Raw genomic sequence first — 21,061 nt, 5'->3', positions numbered from 1 at the left:
TGGAATCTTTGAGAAAGCACAAAAACTACAAGAATATTTTTGTTCATACAGTTTGACTATTCTTCCAAATGGTTGAATATGCTTGCATAGCTATTTGATTTTTTATTATTTTGTCCAGTCATAAAGTAGGAAAAAGCTGGATTATAAAGCAGGCATTAGGATTTATGCACCCTGGGTATTTCCAGTATGAAATTTTTACTATATTTATTAGGTATAAGTTTGAGTAAAATATTAATATATTTTTTGTAAAGATCTGATAACATGCCTTTCAAATCAAAAATACAAATATTGTCATTTAGAGCAATTCCATGAAATGAAAATCAGTCTAAATAAAGTTTTCAAAATGGTTATTCCACCAAACACTGGTATTTTCATAACATTGGTATTGTTTTGTCTAAAAATGAAAATAAAGATGTCTGCCATTTTTATAGGTACACAAGGCATATAGGTACACAATCATAGAACTTTCATTTTTGGGTCATAAACTGCATTTTTATTTTATAATGTTTTCTGAGGCCCACTTGTGATCTTAGCAAGACTCTAAATTATGCAATACTTTGTTTTCTAGAGATAATAGGCAGTGCTCTAACAAAAACAATATGTGATATACACTCAATGCGAGAATATTTTTCTCCCTTTGCTCATTATAAAATGTGTTGTCCAATCAGATCTGAGCTTTAGATCACATGCCCATATCACATGCTGTTGCTTTATAGAAATTATAGAGAACATGGAAAATGATGGTAAGTTTGCATTATTAAAATTGTATGATGGTTAGTTTGTGTTTCTGGTAATAAACAAAGACAGGTGCTTAATGAAAGTGCTTTTAATAGGCATTAATTTGTTGAAAGCAATTAAAGCACCACTGAATGGCAATTGGCTTTGCTTTATCGTGTCACACCGGGTGTGAAAAGGCCTTAATGTGAAACATTTTAATTCTGAACTTTCCAAAGACTAAAAGATCAAGGAAAATTAGATTTTTCAATTCATGACCCCTTAACAAATGTCAGACACATATTAAATATATTTATATATTTATATATATATATATATATATACCATATATATATATATATCCACTGTAAATATTTCTGTCTATTTTCCGGTAAAGCTATACAATACTTTTAATGTTTATACAGATAGATAAATGGTGATGTAAATAAATACAGAATTTTTACTGTAAATAATCTTTATCTATCTATTATTTAAATTAATAATATTTAAGATTCCCCAGTGCTGGTTTGTGGCTGAAAGGGCATCCGCTGAATAAAACTTATGCTGGAATAGTTGGTGGTTCATTCCGCTGTGGCGACCCCTGATGAATAAAGGGACTAAGCTAAAACATATTAATGAATATTATTTAAGATACAGATCAGAGCAAAGTATTACTTAACTATTAAAGGGCAGAATCCACCATACATCTTGTTTTTTATGTCCTTCAAGAAGGATCAAGCTTTAATTAGGAGGGTCTGACCTCCCCAAGCCCCCCTGTAATTTGCACCCTGCTTTAAAAGTGCACTGTAAGTGTAATAGCAGTAAACTTTTCAGTTGATGTTTTCGTTTGTAAGTGAGTACACTATTAGTTTACTTAATAATAAACTTGCAATACATAATAAGTAATAATAAGTAATACAAATAGTATGTGAAGGAAGGAGGGAAAACCATAAATGTGGACAAGTATGGGGCCCAATACTAAGAATTTGGGCTCTGCATTTAATATCCAAGCACACATCCATGCACAGACACCATTAGGCCATTGTTCTTAGTTTAATCTTTCTAGTGTTATCCTGTGTACAGTAAGTGTACTTAACAAATTTGTCTTCACTAGGGATAGTTTGGTATTGAAGACATTACTGTGCATATTTTACTCAGATATACTATATTTATGGTATATTGTGGTATATATACACATGCTTTATGTGTTATGTTAACTTAATCAAATTGTGTTGGGAGAACATGAATTAATTATGTGAAACCCTGCATTTTTTACAGTGTAGGTCTAAATATACTAAACTAATTATTACTAGAAAATTTGGCACAAGAGTACACCGAACTCAGAAAAAGTTATGAATTACTATAATCAAATTATCATTAAAATACCTATTACAAAATTAGTGAGAGGGGTCTGGATGCAATCTGAGCTGCATCCAATGCATTTCTATAGACACACCGAACCCCACTCCTAACTCTAAGGGTGCTTTCCCACTAGCACTTTTGGTCCGCACCCGGGTTCGTTTGACGTCATAGTACGGTATGTTTAGCTAGTGTGAACGTGTCTTCTGAACTCGGGTGCACACCTGTGAACCCTACCCGAGTCCGCCTGAAAAAGGTGGCACGGCCAGGCCAGAGCCAGGGCAAACACAGTGATACACAGTGATGTCTGCTTGTCTCCTCCAAAAACAGCTTCTGCAGTTACTGTGTTCTGAATGTTTATAAATTTTTTGCTGCAGATGGACGTGAGTCGCTTTCTGTATGTCCAAAACCAAAAGCTTCAGTTAAACCAGAATGACCGCGATGTGCTGTTGTCTTTCCATTTCGGCGCTTGCTTTCGTGACCATGACCTAGCAACAGCAGTAAACAAAACAGCAGCTCGATGACGCAAGCATACCGGGGTTCAGAAGAAAAAAGACAGTGTAATCCCAATACAACCAAGGAGGTGGCAAGGGGAGACAATCGAACTTGGGTATGGTCCAGGCAATTGAACCAAGTGTTAAAGCACCCCAACACTCACAGTGACGTCACTAGCTCCATTGAGTGCACTGTGTCTGACATTGCATCAGTGAGAGATGCAGTCTCAGCTTGCATCATAAAGGCTGCATCCAGATACTATTAAAATTAGTTGTTACATAATAGCACACTTCAAGTTAACTAACATTTAATAGCAAGTAGGCAGTTAAATTAAGGTATTTAGCTTTTATAAAAAAAATTGAGGAACACATTACTGGTGAGACAAAACAATGTCATTAATTTTTATTTAAGCTGCAAGTTATTTTCAGCTAAAACATTTAATTTAGTCTAGAACTAGCCTTAAACCTTTTCTCTGAAAGCAGGTGGGTATGTAATAATATGTAGAAAACAAAAGGCCATTAATCTAAAGAGTAAAAACTATTAGCCAAGCATATTTAAAATAGATGATTATACTGTTAAATAAATGTCAATGAACAAATAAAGGCCAAACATACTTAGACATTATGTGAGTATAAGGCAAGTATACTCAATTATACAAAATCTTTTCTGAGAAGCACCAAAGTGTATTTTAAAGTAGAACATAAAAAATAGGTTGAAATTTCAAATGAATCATATTTCTGTTTGTAACTCCCTACCTGTTTGTTCATGAAGATGTAGATGATTGGGTTTATGACGGTGCTGCTCTTGGCTAACAGAGAAGGAACTATGCTGGCTGCTGGTGTCACCAGTCCGGGATGTCCAAACGTAGCCAGCAGTGCCATTATCCCATATGGCAACCAGCAAAGCAGGTAACAGACCACCATGGTGACCACCATGAAGAGCACACGCTGCTCCCGTTTACGACTCACCACCGTATTGATCCTGCTCACCTTTGTGTGATGAGGAAAAAAAAGAAAAGACAAAGAAAAACATAACATTACACTGGAAAACATATAGTTTCTGAAACTGATAACAAGGTTTATACAGGTTTCACCAAGTCAAGTAAAGACATTTATTGTCACTAATATTTAAAGACCTGGAATACTCTAAGATTAACACCTTGAAATTAAACTAAGGGTACCAATTTGAGAACACACACCAACGCGCAAAAAAGTCAGACGTAATAATGTAAAGTCACACTTTATTTTGATGGTACGTTTGTTGAACTTAACTAATTCTCATTAGATCATAAGTAGACTGTTAGGTTGGGGTTAGTGTTAGTGACATGTACCTGCAAAGTTTCTTATAGTCAGTTAAATGTCTGTATCAACAGATATTATGCAGACCAGGGCCGTGCACAGGGGGGTGGCCCTCTGCCCTCCTTTCAGCAGGCGCTTGCTCGATCGCCCTCCCCCCTGCTCTTTATTTTGCGATTGAGCTCCTGCGTCCTGTAAGGGTCCGTGCATGGGCCTGAAACAGAAATTCTACTAATACTCAAATGAACTATCAAAATAGAGGTGAAGACAAATTTCCAATAACGAAGATGCAAGATACAACGTGGAGCTGCTTGTTTTATTGGTGTCTAAACACAAAGAGTTGTATAATAAACACGACAGAGACTACAAAAATGCAGACGAGAATGAGTTGTTATGAACAGAAATTCTAGAACAAACCGGATTCGAAGGCAAATTCATTTTTTCTGTATTTCATTAGGCTACATTTAACATCAGAGTGACTTCGCCCATTTACTCTGGTTAAAAAAATCAATGGGGTCTGAAAATTTTATGAGCAAAAATCATTCCAGTGTGCACAAGTCTATTATGTCATCTGAAAAAACATTAAATAAACAGAGAAAATAAATCAAATTGCTTGAAAATGATGTAATTTATGTTAAATGAACAGTACCAAAGAGTGTTATACTCTTTCAGAAAAAAAGGTACACAGTGGTACAAATAATGTTCCTTGAGGAACAGTTTCGGTGTTCGGTGACTAAAATGTTATTTTAATAAATACATCTAATTAATAAATCTGTTTTGTTCAAATGCACCATATTCATATTCACTTAGAAATGGATACAAGTATTAATTTTCAAGATGGGGTGTTGAGCACCGAATACAGTATATACCTTTTATATCCATTTTTTTTTTCCAAGCAAAGAGTTTGATTTCGAAATGTGATACTTTTGTAGACATTTATGAGCCTGCTGAAACCCTGGATAAAAATCGCACATGCGGAAATAAAGAGATTAGTTGTCTCAATGAATGTTCAGCATATTACTTAAGACCAGCTTTGCAGAAATGTATACCGGCATGAATTGATCACTCCAGTCTGTAATAGCCCCTTAACACAACAATGGCCGAACAGAGGGCCTATTACACATTGTAGAATTGCCCGATGCACCACTTTCTCAGTGTTGTAGCACTTTGTCTGACAGCTGCTAAGTGCTCTTTTGGTGAAGAAGCCCAAGAGCTGAGAGCTGCTACTTTGGTTGAACTTTAATCTCTGAAGTTTTTTGGTGCAGTGACGCTCTGCAGTGTCATTCGATTTCAGACCGCAATGTGGATGCGCAAGTCATTATCTTCATCAGAGGTTTTGTCCTGTCTTGTCCTTTTAGTAAAACATTTACTTGAAATGTATATGGAATAACAAATAGAGGGTAGTGTTCAAAAGTTTGGGGTTATTTTATTATGCAAGGGATGTGTAAAAAAGTGACCGTGCAGATAATTATAAATTTTGAATAAATGTTCTTCTAAACTCTCTATTCATCAAATAATGCTGAAAAGAGATTTGCAGCTTTATTAAAAAGTAATAAAAAGTTACAGAAATTACAGTTGCAACTTTAGTTTTACTTGGACTTTAAGTGCATCGACACTCAGGTCTGAAGTGTCTATGATTTTCTCAGATTCCCTAGTTCCTTTGCTGATCCTTCCCCAAACTCTTTGCTCCTAATGATTTCCTGTCCATAATCTCAATTGGCCTATCCTAATAAAGGTGAAAAAACAGTGTTTGTTTGTTGATTTTATTTACTGTATTATAGTCAATCACCAGGATTATAACATCTCTCTGGAATACTTGATCTTGATTAGTCTATGCATTAATACATACATTTTATCCTATAAAATACTGCTTAGGTCTTTAAAATATCAAATGAGAATGCAACATGCTGTATATGTGTGTGTGTGTGTGTGTGTGAGTGTTTTCATTTGTCATTTGAGTTATTCTATCAAATACTGATTGATTGTAACTCGATAACACTTTACAATAAGGTTGTATTACTATGAACAAATAATGAGCAATACATTTATTACAGTATTTGTCCATGTTAGCTAATGTTAGTCAATGAAAATAGACTGGTTCGATGTTAGTTCATGTTAACTCATGCTGCATTACCTAATGTTAAGTATGAAATGCATGCTAATGCATTATTAAATAATTAATAAATGCTGTATAAGTTCATAATTAGTTCATGTTAGTAAATACATTAACTGATGAAACTTTATTTTAAAGTGTGATTTTAACTTAAAGTAAAAAAAAAATAATATAAACAAAATTTTTTGGTTATGCAAAAAGCTCTAAATGATATCAGTATTTACAGAATACACCTAGCTAAAAGTGACTAAACAAATGAAACACAAAAAAATTAAAAAAGAGAAACCAAACCCTATTAAAATTGAAATAATTCACTTCTACCTCGAGCCACAATAATAATCAGAATCATACGCTACTTTTAATAACCTTCTCTTCTTGAAATTACAGCGTGAACACATGTCTCCCTGATGGGCTTGCACTTCAGGCCTGTAACGGCTGGATCTCTGCACCCACAGTAACATAATTGTGCTTTGACTACGAGCTAATTAAGAGCAATGGAGTGGAACTGCGCGGCCCTTTCCTCACAGGCGGTCCTCGCTCGACACCCTCAAATCCACCGTCCAACCCTGAGCAGAAGCCGCAACTTGACAAATTATTACTTAGCAGAATGTCAGATCAATGTCAGGTTGCTAATAGGCTCCCCATTGACTTAGGCCACAGTTTTTTCGGGGGCTTTTTTTTTCTTAGTGGTCACATTAAAATGCGTCCTATATGCACAGAAGGGCATCGCGCAAGGGGTGCAGACTGTGAATAACGCGGTTTGAAGGCCTGCGGGGGTGTAAAGTCACCACCAGAGGCCACAGCCAGCGGCGCATTTGCGGATGAACTACCAATTAAGAATGAGAGAATACGTGATGGCTGTTTGAGATGCAGCGTTGATGGGTGGACAAAAAAAAAAAAAAAAAACGGCCCCAACTTCAACTCAACTGAAGTTTGATTGACAGCCAGATATTTTACGGTCACATTAAACACTGAAGATGGACAACCTCAGATGTGAATCACAAAAAGAAGATGGTGGTTCTGTGTAGGTGTGTGTCCGCTTTACGTGATTCCTCAAATGAATTTGGATAATTGCAGAACAACGGGTGATGAAACATGTTTGCTGGGGAATAGCAATTATAAGCTGTTATTTCAGATGCTAAATGGATTAAACAAATGAATTGTGAAAAGGGGAAATTGGTGTAAGTAGGACGGGAAATAAATGATCACGCTGTCTGGGAAAGCAAAGCAAGTAAATTGAAGCTGAAAATCATATTAGAAGAAGTAAATCATTTCTTTAAGACAAGACTGAATAGATTTAAAAGTCAAAAATATTTGTAGGGGTGCACCTGGAGCTTTGCCAAATAACGATAACTCACAAATTTGGAAGTTGATAACTGATGGGTTGATAAACGCAAATCTTGATATGAATAGAAATACAGCGAACATGATTTTATTTTAAATTTTAACTGCATAAAGCAAGAAAACTACAAGGAAACATCATTAACTCAAAGTCATTTACAAATTATAATTCTTAAAGGGACAGTTCCCCAAAAAATATCGTCTCAGCATTTGCTTACACCCAAGTGGCTCTAAATTTGAATGAATGTCTTTCTTCTGTTGAACACCAAATAAAATAAAAAAAATCCTGGAAAAACTAACATTGACATCCATTATAGTAGGAACAAAAAATACTATGTAACTCACTGGCTTTTTAATCAATCATTTCTATTCAACGATAAAAAACTTAAAAAATTGGAAAGTGGATGACGGTGGAGTAAATTATGACAGATGTTTCATTTTTGCATCATATTAAGTTCTTTCTTTTTCATGGTGAAAATGCAAATTTATTCATTATTCAGAATAGAAATGTGCATTATCCAGAATGATAAAATATTTAAAAGATTGAAATTTGTAAAATTCACCTCAGCTGTAAAAGAGTTTCCAAAAAGTGAAATTTATGTCATCATTTACTCACCCTAAATCCAAAACTTTGGTTAATCTTCAAAACCCAACAAAGACTATTTTTATCCCCACAAAAATTTGAGCAATAATATTAAACAATAACTCTTTATATTTGCAGGCCAATAATACATATGTTGGCCAATAAATGTAAATCTTGATTTACATGCTAATATGGCCACCATAATGCACATCAGTAGATTTATTTTCTTTTGTCAAAGAACCAATGACCATATAAACAATATAGCTATTACATAAGACTGTAAATGTCAAAAAACTAATAAAAATAATTACTAATAAAAACAAATAAATAAATAAATGAGTAAATAAATAAATAAATAATACAAAAGGCTTCATTTTTTCTGCTTCAAGATCAATGGTATCAATACAGTAACTCAAAAAAGTTTTCCATGTTTTGCAAAAATACTTTAAGGGCACTTTTAGATATTTTAATGAAAACTAAATGATCTTGCCTCTCTATTGAAACTCTCGTTAAGCCCAATTTTCAAAATCTTCCAAAACAACAGCAACAACAACAACAACAACAACAACAACAACAACAACAACAACAACAACAACATAAACCTAATCCTTGGCAGGTTTCTTTTCTTTTTAATCCCCATGATTCCACTGGTCTATTTACAGTATATAATATTTTTATCCTGGGGTCTTCTTTGTTTTATTTCGGCTAGAAAAAAATCTGTTTTATTATTTAAAAAAAAAAAAGATCAAATAAATAAGTTATTAAAGATGAGTTATTAAAAATATTCTGTTTAGAAATGTGTTGAAAAAACTCCTTGTAAAACAGAAATTGGGAAAAATATATGGGGGTGGGGGGGGGGCTAATAATTCTGACTTCAACTGTACATATATGGATTTATATGCAGAAAATTATTTTATGTAAATGATGACAGAACTCAAATTCGGGGTGAACAAGCCTCAATTTCTCCTGCATATCATAATGATCTGTCTTTTTGTACTAATGATCACTACTTTGAATTATATACTATATTTCCAATTATGGTGTGAACTGTAGTTATTCCAAGTCCTTCCACCCGCCTCTTAAATAGGCTTGGACAGATTAAAAACTCACAGAAACCCACCAAAATCTGATGACATCCAGAGATGTCAAACTTCTAAAATGTGCCTGGAGAGTCACAAACTGCAACCGTCCACAAAGTTGCATCATTAGAGCGGCAAGTGCATGTAAATGCAGGCGTGCATTTCACACCTAACCTCAGTGTTGTGGTGGTGTTGTGGTAATGAGGCTCTCCCCTCGGGGTGTGTGTGAGCCCTGCAGTCAGAAGGTGAAAAACCCTGCAATGAAGGAGATGCTAATGCGTGTGGAAGTTCCAGTGGCTGTCAGGAAGTGTTTGGTCAGGGAGCATCTCTGGGGTTTATGGGTAGGTGGACCAGAAACATTGTGGCTATCGATGCTTTTTTGTTAATTTGTTAATACTAAATACAAGAAAAATACAAAAAAGAACGCGAGTTGCTTGTTTAAACTACTTATTTAAAATGAGTTAACAACACACAACTGAAGGTTTTTTACTATCAGCTGTCCATATTAACAACTTAATTGTTTTGGACTCTATTTTAATGATCTAAACTTAAAGTCTAAAGCATTAAGAGCGTGTCCGAATCCACTTTTGCTATTTTAAGGATGGAAAAACGCTGTTTGCACCCTGACGCATGTTCTTACAGCATTGTGGTTATTCTCTTAATTAGTTATGGGTGCGTTTGAGCATAACATGCATTAAACCAATCAGAGTATTATCTTCCATTCCGGATTTTGGTGCATGTGCTATTTACAAAGAAAACTGAACGCTTCACTATAGAGAAAACAGTTAAACAGACCATTTGCAGCGTGAGGATAAAGAATTAGCCTCTTCCATTCGGCCTCTTTACTTTCTCTTTACTTTTAATCTTTACATTCGTGGAGTAAGGAAATGGTGAAAACTCACTCCACTGAAGACGTCCATTAGCCTTCATATTTAGTTTCCTTTGTTATGCAAAAATATTTTTCTAAACAATTTTTAAATTCAGTTTTAATTTCCAGCATGCAAATAAAGAAACAACAATAATAATAATATAATAATATAAAACAATAATAAAAAAATAATAAAATATTGATAATAATACTTCTAATAACATTAAACAAATGCAAATTGTCATGAAGAAACTGAAAAAAAGACCAGGGGTGCGTTTCCATATCAACGACGTAACTCACGGCTGAACTATCATGGTACGATGCATCGTTTGGGAAAAGAATGACGTAGTGTTGAGTGTTTCCCAAAACGCATAGTTTCTCTGTCGCAGATCCATCGCTTGAACCAGGTTAGTTATGATGTAAAACGCCCATAATGACGTTCTAAATGGGGCGGAGGAACTACTTCTTTACAGAAGAACCCCATCATTTTTATTTGCAAATTATATTGCTTAACAAAAACACGCATTTAAAAAAAAAATCCAATATTAGTTTTGGTTAAAACATGCACTAATTTTCTATATCAACAGAAATGTATGTAAATGCCGCATATATGTTTCCTTTACAAATATTATTGAGACTGACATATCCTATTCTAAAACAAATCACTTACAAAAGCTAACACCTATTCTAATATCATATATAAATCATATGACTAAATAAATACTGAGGCTATTTATTATAAAATAAAATTTTATATTTATTATATGTTAGAAAATGAAAAAAATCCCAATTTAATAATAATATTAATAAATCTAATGATGATCATGAGGATGATAATGATAATTAATATTATTTTTATTATTATGTATTAGAATTGAAAAAAATATAAATTTAATAATAATATTGATGATGATGATTCTTCTTCTTCTTCTTCTTCTTATTATTATTATCATCAAGTAGGGTATTGTTTATTTTTTTTTTTTTTTAGAAAAGTCTATTTTTACAATTTGACACTTGTAAACCACAGCAGAAAATTCTAACCAGCAGGCCCATGTCATATACAGTACAGAGATTTAAAGAATAACCCACTATAAATTAAAAGAACTAACATATGTGTTTTGTTTTCACAAGCTTTGAAGACGTAACATAAATTCTGCCTTTACATAATAGGTTAGCTTTTGCTTAAGACTGTTCAAAATTACATCAATGCTTTCAAAGTGCACTGCGAAGGGAGCACAATTGTAAACATAAAGATTGCTAAAAACTGAACTGTAAAAATAGGTTGAAAGCAAATTACACCTAGGAGAGATGACCTTAATGCTTTTTTATTTTGAATCATTCCAAGTTTTAATGTTAGAAGTTTCTAAATGAATAGGGCATAAGGGGGATAAGTGGGAATGGAACACAGCCATGAACTACGTTTCAAACTTGAGCGAGTGCTCAAGTTTGTGACCCAGTTTGCGAATGTTCGATGGAGCGGTGGATTTGGGAAACGGCAAATTAATGAACTATGTTTGTAACGATGGAACTTGCGACCTTAGTTGGCAAACAATATTTTTGGGAAATGCACCCCTGATCTGAAGAAGGCATGGAGGTAGTGGTAATTATATTTATGTAGAAAATAATATTTATTTTTTAAATTTAATCCTTTTATTTTTTTAAATATGTAAATATGTTTGTGTATTTCTGTAAATACTGTGAGTATTAAGCGTTTGGACCCGCATACTGTAGGTGCATAACTAACGCATTTCTGCACTGGACTTTAGAGCAGCTTTCAGTTGGTCAATGGCGCGGTTTATTTGAGTTCCTCAAAATAGTAACGTGCCAACAATCCTGGTTTCCTGTCAGGAAGAAATGAATAGCTACTTAAGTTTTAAATAAATGATAGCATCACAGATTGGTTTGGCAAAAGTTCATTACATCTTAATATTGGAAAAACAAAAGAGCTATGTCTGGGGAGTCAAACAAGAGTAGCAGATAATAAGTTTTATAAACCTGTCATCATAAATGGAAAAATAGCAGAGCAGGTCTCAAACTTTGAGTACCTAGCCTCAATTATTGACAATAAACTGCATTTTAATAGTAAAGTAGAGGCTGTTTATAAGAAGGCAAGTCATCGCCTCAGTCTCCTCCGCAAGTTGAGAAGTTTTAAGGTTAGTACACAAATTTTAAACATGGCATATACGTATAAGTCATTAATAGAGAGCGTTCTCACATATAATATTGTTTCATGGTTTGGTAACATAACACTGAAACAGAAGACGAAATTATCGTAAATTATCAATCAGGCAAATAAGATAACTTGTCACAAACAACATTCACTGCAGAATCTATTTGACTCCTTTATGGAAAAAACAGCTGTTTTAAAAGATGATACACATTCCCTTAACTCAGCTTTTGAAATGTTACCGTCAGGATGTACAGTAGGTTTAGAATTGCTAAAGCCCAAAGAAATGCTTTTAAAATGTCATTATCCTAATTGCAGTTGTTGTCTTGAATCGGATCACTGTTTGAAGTGAATGGGGTGGTTGTCAAGAATGATGTGCAGTAATATGTATGGGGCTAATTTGGTTTTAAAATTTTTACCTTACAGTATGTTGTAGTCCTGATGAGTGTGTTATTGTTGGATTGTTGTATGTATGCAATTGTTGTCTTAAATCCAGGGTTAAAGACAAATTTCCTTTCTGTGCCAAGCAGAACACTCATGAGTCCACAAAGTGGCACAAATGGATATGCCATTTATTCAAGGAGATATAAAAAGATTTAGATTATACAGATTGTTGTCTTGTTTAAAAATAATTCATGAGATATCATGTTCTTGTATATGGCAGGAAAGTGTTGTACGTTAATATGCACCGATATGTAATTCATTTTTGACTGATAACTCTTGAATGCAGATAGCCGATGTATTTTCAGATGAATATAATTATTCATGTTTCACATTTTTCTGTATGATTACAAAAACAAAAGGCAAAGACACTGAACATCTGCAAGCAAACAACTGACTTTATTTTAACCTTTACTTTAGAAAAGCTTGAAATGATCTCTGTTCTTTATTTATCACTTATTATTTTCCATGGCTAGCTTTGTTTTATATAAATGCAATCTATTGCCAGATAAAAAACAATCAAGCAACCAAGTCACTGAACATTAACCAAAATAACTACCAGGAAAATAATAAAAAGTGTTGAGCAAGCAGGAGCAAGCATGAGAAGCGATTCAAATATATCAGCTTAAAAATACAGGTCAAATTTGTTATTGGAGCAACAACTTAAAAAATACCATTTATTAGCTAATTTTAATATGATTATCACAATAAAATCACAGTTCATGAATAATTAACAATGAACAACTATTTTCTTTGACATTAACGAAGATGAACAAACACTTTACTTAATTTTTTTGCCTTATTTATTTTAGTAAGTAAAACAACTAGTCATTTTGTAAAGTCTTACCCAAAATTAAACAGGATAAAATAAAAAAAAATTATCTGAAAACGTGGTCTTAAATCCTTAAAATGTACAGATATAACCTCAGAATATAATGTAGTTTTACCAAAATGTGTGTGAATGCAAAAATATGACTCAAATACACGACTGACAATTGCTTTCTGCTGCTGTTTGAACATAGAAGATTCTACTAGCTAAGATCTAAAAAATAAAGTTCCCAGTGTGTTTTTTTCTGATCCTGGTCTCCCTTAAAAACCTCCCAGAATGTTTGTCAGCAGTCTGGGGAATGTGGGTAAATCTTTCAGTTCTCCAGTGAACCTGATATTCTGCTGATCTGGTGGAGGGTTAAATTCTAAAGACTTAAGCAAGATGGTGGCAGACCTTAAAAGTTTTTTTTTTCTGTTCTGCTGAGACTTTAGAGTAACGTAAAGGAGTTTTTGGTCTGTATTGAACGGAATGAAATAAAAAGACCATAAAAACAGACAAAAATATACAGTATAATTCACAAACAAATTTATATGTTCTTTTTAGTGAATACAAATGTAAATGATTGTAAAAGAGTCAGTTCTTAAATAGATTTAAAAATTAAAAATATTTCAAAATGTCCTAAATCTAAGCATTACCAACCAGTGCTGGATAAAAAAGTCATATTATAACAATAATAATAATAAAAAAATATATATATATAATACATACATTACCTGACAAATTTCTTGTCACCTATCCAAGTTTTACGAACAACACGTAACTTGACTTCGAGTTGATCATTTGGTATTAGAAGTGGATTATATGAAAGGCAAAGGCCTCTAGATTACGCTTATTTTACCAAAATAAAATATGATCATGCCTTGATTTTTAATTATTTAATTAGGACAGTAAGGTCTGGTTTTGCTTAGACAAAAGTCTTATCACTTAACAGAACTACAGTCATGGTGCAATGGAAAAATAATTAATATTGTGCATGACTCCCATGAGCTTGGAGGACTGCATCCATACATCTCTGCAATGACGCATATTATTAATAAGGTCATCTGGAATGGCAAAAAAAAAAAAAAGTTTTCTTGCAGGACTCCTAGAATTCATTAAGATTCTTTGGATTCATCTTCAATACCTCCTCCTTCTCAATAATGTTGATGTCTGTTGACTGGGCTGGCAAATCCAGGTGGATCTTGACCTTCTTTGCTTTCAGAAACTTTAGTGTGGAGGCTGAAGTTTGAGAAGGAGCGATATCCTGCTGAAGAATTTGTTCTGAAAAGCTCCTCTTATGTGTCTTTGTGCATTGTTCCATGCATGAACTCAAATAAAATGAAACATATGTTTATTTTACATTCCTTTTTAATTTAAATTTAAAATGGAAGCAAGTGAAACAAATAACAGATCAGAGGGAAGAAATGGTGAAAATATAGGCAACCTTTTGTTTACCTGCAAGCTTTTGCAGGTGGGAGCAGGAACTTGAAAATTGCTTTTGAGAGGTAGAAAATATACTATATTTGGTAACACATTATTTTGATGGTCCATCTGAGTATTAGTATTTAGTTAAGCTACAGAAATAGAAACATAGAACATAAAAGTAGAAAATATGTGCAAATTAATTCAAATTACTAAATGCAAGTCTCTAATTCCAGGCTTTACTGATTTGATCTTTACATGGGAAGAGCCTTTTCTAATACACAAAACTGATATTACAACCAAAATATTAAATAAATTAGAATCAAATCTCAGTCAAAAGAAGGGCTTGAGAATCAAAATCCTGTTAGAACATCTTTATATGTAAAAGCTGTCCAATTATAGCAACAATTATTATAGCGCACCATAACAATTACAATATTACACAATAATTACAATTATATAAAATCATAGATCCCTTTCACAAACACAAAATGTTCATTTTGCTTGCTGCCAGTTGAACAGATCAGATAAATAAGACTAAATGCTTAGATGAATTTCATGAATATGTACAGCAGATGGTTTATAAAATAATTTTTTTCAGAATGCTATTGTTGGGAAATGATAGCACTGCCTCCGCACAACAATTACCAAAACAGACACATCTGTTTTATAATCAAATGTATGTAATGGTTTAATAAAATAAACGATAAATTGGCAACTGAAAAGGCCCACACACATTTCTCACCCACAGAAGATTTCCACAAAACTAGAACTCCCTTCATTCATAAGGTTTTGCACATCCAGCATTCTGTTCATGCTTGGTTATTAAATATTTGGGCTAATTTGATTATGTTTTCGGTTTCCAATAATAGTGCAGCACTCTCAGCTCTGATTAACATGTTTTACCATACTTTAATCCATTTTGCAGATTTACCCACAAATCAACACGAGAAATAATCCCCTGATTCGCTCTGGGCCTGTTAATCAGTAATGCCTGTAATGGGAAATTTTATTTGCAAATAAAACACTGACATTTATGACATCCCATTACGCCATTACAAATATTTCTCTTCGCATCTCCAGAGGAGGCCCATTAAGAAGCCTTTTTAAGAAATGCTCTCCACTTTAAACAAACAAACAAACAAGCAAACAAGCAAACAAACAAACAAACAAACAAACAAACAAACCTGCAATCAAGTTGTATTTCAAAAATGAAAAAGTGAATAAATTAAATGGATAAAAGTAAACATTTATCAATAATAAATAAATAAAATGCTTGGATGCATATATAAAGGGAAAAAATGTAAATTAACAAATGAATAAATTAAAAAAGCAAATATTAATTAAGTTATAGAAATACAAAAAATAGAATAGAAAAGTAGAAAATATGTGCAAATTAATACAAGAGAAAAATGGATGAATTAATGAATGAATAAAAAGCAAAGAAAAGGAAAAAAAATGATTGGAATGCTCAAAGCCAACCATAAAGAAATAAATAGGACATAAATAACTATAAGAAATATAGAAATCAATAGATACATTCTATAAATACATCAAGAAGAGGAAATACAAAGAAACAGTCACAATTTACAGAAGTATAAACCAAATGTTTAGGAATTTTCCAGCATTTGTTATGTGGTTTCAATATAAGACTATATAAGCAGTAATTCTAATTCAAACAGAAATATTAGTAGGAAAGTTGATTCCTCCAAACAACAAAGGACTGGTTTACTCAAGGAAAATTTTTATAATTAATTGCCCTCATGGTGTACCAATCCCATAATCTCTGTTCATAAAACAAAACTCTGACCCTGGTTGTGAGTTGTTCAAAGTCAAGAACAAAATGTCAAAACATTCCATGTAGCTTCAGTGGTTCAACTGTAACCATACGAAGCTCAGAAGGCTCAGAACACTTTTGTACATCAAAAAAAACTTTGTTTTCCCTTTATCTTAATAAATGATTATATTATATGATATTAATGATTATATATATATATATATATATATAAAACTATATCTTAATAAAACAATTAAGTTGTCACAAAAAAAACCCTTATGAATTGTGATGTTTCGGCTCATTTCAAATAAGTTCTTTGAACAAGCAGCAAAAATCTTTTTTGACCGTTTACTTTCATGTAAGATCAAGATGTGCATTTACAGGCAGTACAGTGTATTTACTTTAGAGACCTAATGCAGAAGACATTGATGAACAAAGTTGCTGCTTTTACATTTTCTTATTTCTCATATGATTACAGTTGAAACACTAAAATCTCAGTTTAAAATGTTTTGGTAGCTTTTCTGAACTTTTTCTGGAGCTCTTGGAATCCATGTCAAATATTTTAGTTTGTGTTCAGAAGATGAAGGAATGTCCCAGGTGGTTGGAACAACATGAGAGTCAGTAACAAATAACATAATTTTTAGTTTTGGGTGAACTAACCCTTAAGGGTTGCAGTATATGAAATCAAAACAGGAACTGAAATGACTTCATTTTAACAAAATTTGGGCAAAACAAAGTTCTTTTCGAGTTTTTTTTAGCAGTTTGAAACAGGTCACCAAAGAAAACCACCTTTAAGCTGCCATTGGTCTTTGTGGTTTAAAAAATAGGAAATGTAGATATGTCCGCACATGTATGATCACTCGCATACAGATTTTAATGACTTAAAGGGGGTCACAACAGCCAGATCTCATGAGGAAAGTAACTATTTGATATTTTGTCAATTCGTACGAATTTGAACAAGTTCTGACATACGAAAATGTACGTATGTCTAAAGTTTTTTAAAAGGAGGCATGGCACTAAACCCCAACCCTAAACCCAACCAACACTGGGTGATGGGCAAATCATACTTAATTGTACGAAGAAGATCATGTGAATTCATACGAATTAGCCACTAAATCAAAAAGTTATGAATTGCCGTGAAAAAGCATTGACTGAAATGCTAACATTTAAAAATGTTTTGTTTTCTTTTCTGGACTTTAACCATCTCAGGACATATGGAGGATGAGAGAACTCTTAGATTCCATTTCAAATATTTTAATTTGTCCCAGGGGATTGGAACATAATGAGAGTGAGTAATTAATAACAGAATAAATTTTTAGGTGACCTAACCCTTTAGAGTCCCTGTATAGGTGAAACGAAATCAAAACATGAACTTAAATTACGCCATTTTTAACAAAACCTTGGCCTTTTTTGAGTTCACCAAAATGAACTTTTGGACGAGTTTGTTTTGGCTCCTAAACACCTTTGAGCTGCCTTTGGTCCACAACATCCAAGACAACAACACTAGCCAAAAGAATACACTGGAGAGATTAGTAGCAGAGCTGGTGCAGATATATCCGCACCCATCCGATCACTTAAATAGAGATTTTAATGACTCAAAGCGGTCATGATTTTTGTGGAGAAGGATGTTTGTCAGATGTTCAGGAAACTGTCCTCTCTCAGCTGCCATTGTTGTATGGGGTACATGCGAGCACCGTGACACATTTACAACCCCACCTACTGCAGCATGGTGGAGTTGAAGTGTTTGAAAACAGCCCACAGTCACTCTTTTCAAACTTCTTTTTGCCCTTAAGCCAAGAACGAAGAAGACTGTTTGTTTGAAGTATACCGGGACCTTAAATGTCATAAAAAGGAAGAATTTAAACTAGCCACCAGTCAAAAACAAACATATAAATCATCCTTCTCTCGCACAAGCACGCACAGAATAAGCAAGTAAAAAATATAAGTGAGTGCAGAAAAGCCAGTTGACAACTGGAAGATGGATGGTTGGTTTGACAGATGGAACTGTGAGTGAGAAGCACAGAGCAAAGGTAAAACCAGACTTGAAGAGACTGGCAGGCAGAGAGAGAAGAAAGCGGACGGTATATAGTATATAGCTGGAGTACAGTGACAGAAAAGAAGAAAAAAAAAACTTCTATAACTTCTAGACAAACCCATTTCAGTAAAATAGGCCCTGGCGATCCCTTCTTGATTGATTTAGGGCATAACCTGATCCGTCGTCGCTCGAGCTCAACAAATACAGTGGACTCGATCATTAAATCTTCAGTCTGACAGGTGGGCAGAACAGTAGTGAGTACAGCTGCTTTAAAAAGCTCCCAGGAGAGAGAATGTAGGTCTCTTTTCTCCGTTCGCTCTCTTTTTCTTATTCTTTAAACAGCCACAGTCGTTCGCCCAGCATACATAAAAATCAATGCCTTCAAGTAAACAGTCGAGCAAAATGAGTTCATCACATTCTTGTCTGCACTCTATTCTCTGTCCCTGTATAAACCTGCAGACCAGTTCAGTAATGCAAACACTTCTGGCACCGCTAAACTCATTTCCTCTGTGTAATTGTCTCTCTCTGTTTATCATAACATTTTAATGAAATTCACTGTCCATTAATTATGGGCTGCAATAAGGGCCAGTCTACTAACTAGGCACATTTTGGTCTTTTAATTTAAACTGTACAAACCATTTCAATGAGCAAAGGCTTGAGTGCGATCAGTCCTGAGGAATTAAATTAGCAGGTCGGTGGATATAAATCAGCAGCAAAATATGAAAATGTTTTTGTCTGGCTAGAAATATCAGCACATATCTACTTTTATATGTAGTTGTCTGGGTTGTAGTGAATCGTTTTGTTCAGATGATTCATGCACTGTAAATAATCTATTCAAATTGAATTTGATTCATTGTGTTTGAATCTGTTTGTAGTGAAATATTTACATAAAACCCTGAATTCTGTCATTTATAAGTGAGTTGGTTCCTAGCAGGGAACAGATGTCAACATGACGTCAGATTGACGTCGTACCACAATGTTGTAAAGACGTCAGAGCCCAATATCAGGCTGATGTCAGAGACCAATGACCAACCTATAATCAACCAAATATCAACATCTAATGATGTTATATCTTGACGTTGTGTGGACATTACCACTATGCTGTCTATCAGATGTTGGATTTTGGTTGTCTTACCTAACGAATAAATGTCAGTATTTGATGTCAAGTTGATGTTGGTTTAAGATGTTGGCTCGACGTTGGATTTTGGTCACCGAATATCAAATATCAATGTCATTTAATTACTGGGCGTCAAAATACATTGTCCTTAGACGTTGAATTTTGGTCATCTGATGTCATGACCTAAATCTAACCTAATATAAGTGTGATGTTGTGTCCTTGCTGGGTTTGTTCAGACGAGTCACATGACTGAGTCTGTAGAAAATGAATCAGATTTTTATACAGTAATCAATTTCATGAGTCAATTTTAAATGAATTCTCCAATGCTGTTTTGACATTTGAGTAAATCGCTTTGTTCAAATGATTCACAAATTAATCAGTTCAAAATGAATCTGATTCATGTAACTAGTTTCATTTGTGCTGACTTTTGTACTGAAATTTTGTGCTTAAAATACAGTGTGTCTATTTGTAGAGAAAAAAAAATCTGTTGACACATTTTCCTGATAAGTCAGATAAATTAATCAGTTTTAAAATTAATCTGATTCAAGTAATTAATTTAATTAGATTTTTTTCAAATTAAACATTTAACCAAAAATCTACAAAATTTTTTTTAAATCTATTTGTTATATGCTGTTTTCATTAGTTATTAGTTCTCTAATATTATAATTTTATATATTATGTTTTAAAGTCCAGTTTTAAAAATTAATTTACCACTTAAAATAATAGTTGAGGAAATGACAGGTTTAAAACATTACGTTTTTATTCTGGTCCTCATAAGCAATCTCTAAAAACTTTTTCCTCATTTGGAAGGGCATAGAAGCACTATTAAGTAAGTTTTGCTTTTGCTATTAATAAAAAAATATTAATAAATTACAGTGCTCAGCCCTCACAAATGAGTCCTTTAAACTAATATTTTTATTAGGAAGCTATACAATAATACATTTGTGCATATACATTAGATTAATCAGTACTGAAGCCAAATCTGGAGCTTATCTAACAAAATAACTTACGATAACAGTCCAAATACTAGTACACCTAAATGTATATGTTATAGAAAAATATTAAATACAAATTTTTAAAAAAGAGGAAAAATCAAGAGAAGCAAAAAAATTTTAAATTGAAAAGTTGAAATTTTGTAGGTTGTACATTTTTTTGCAATATTTTGCTTGAATTTAATTGTATTCTTTCAATTTCTAGATATGTTTGGTGACTAAAATATTATTTTAATAAATATATTTGTTTAATAAATTTGTTTTGTTTAAATATGCCAAAATACATTGCCAATATTCTCTGAGAAATTGATAAAAATATTTATTTTCAAAATGGGGTGTACTCGATTATGATGAGCACTGTATATTCAAATATATATTTAGAATCATATTATATTAATTTAAATATATTTGTTTATTTATATTAACAACTGCCAGAATATTCATTCTGCTGTGGA

The 21,061-nt window shown here is 33.2% G+C and overlaps 1 protein-coding gene across 2 annotated transcripts in view; it reads right to left on the bottom strand.

The window, feature by feature from the left end:
• The window catches only part of tmtopsb (teleost multiple tissue opsin b), a 63,054-nt gene that overhangs the window by 14,770 nt on the left and 27,223 nt on the right, over window positions 1–21,061 (bottom strand). The window contains exons 3-4 of one of the 2 annotated variants that reach the window (XR_015524279.1): window positions 3,899–4,077; window positions 3,324–3,557 (exon numbers count right to left, since the gene is read on the bottom strand). Coding sequence is in view for 1 of the 2 variants with exons in the window: in NM_001312679.2 (NP_001299608.2) it covers window positions 3,324–3,557 (234 nt within the window). In the remaining variant the exon portion in view is untranslated. The remainder of the gene's footprint in view (window positions 1–3,323; window positions 3,558–3,898; window positions 4,078–21,061) is intronic. The other variant, NM_001312679.2, reaches the window with a different exon arrangement.

This window comes from Danio rerio, chromosome 24 (genome assembly GCF_052040795.2).
Source record: "Danio rerio strain M-AB ecotype USA chromosome 24, GRCz13ab, whole genome shotgun sequence".
In the NCBI taxonomy this organism is placed as follows: Eukaryota; Metazoa; Chordata; class Actinopteri; order Cypriniformes; family Danionidae; genus Danio; species Danio rerio.
This window is presented reverse-complemented; position numbering and strand designations above follow the sequence as displayed.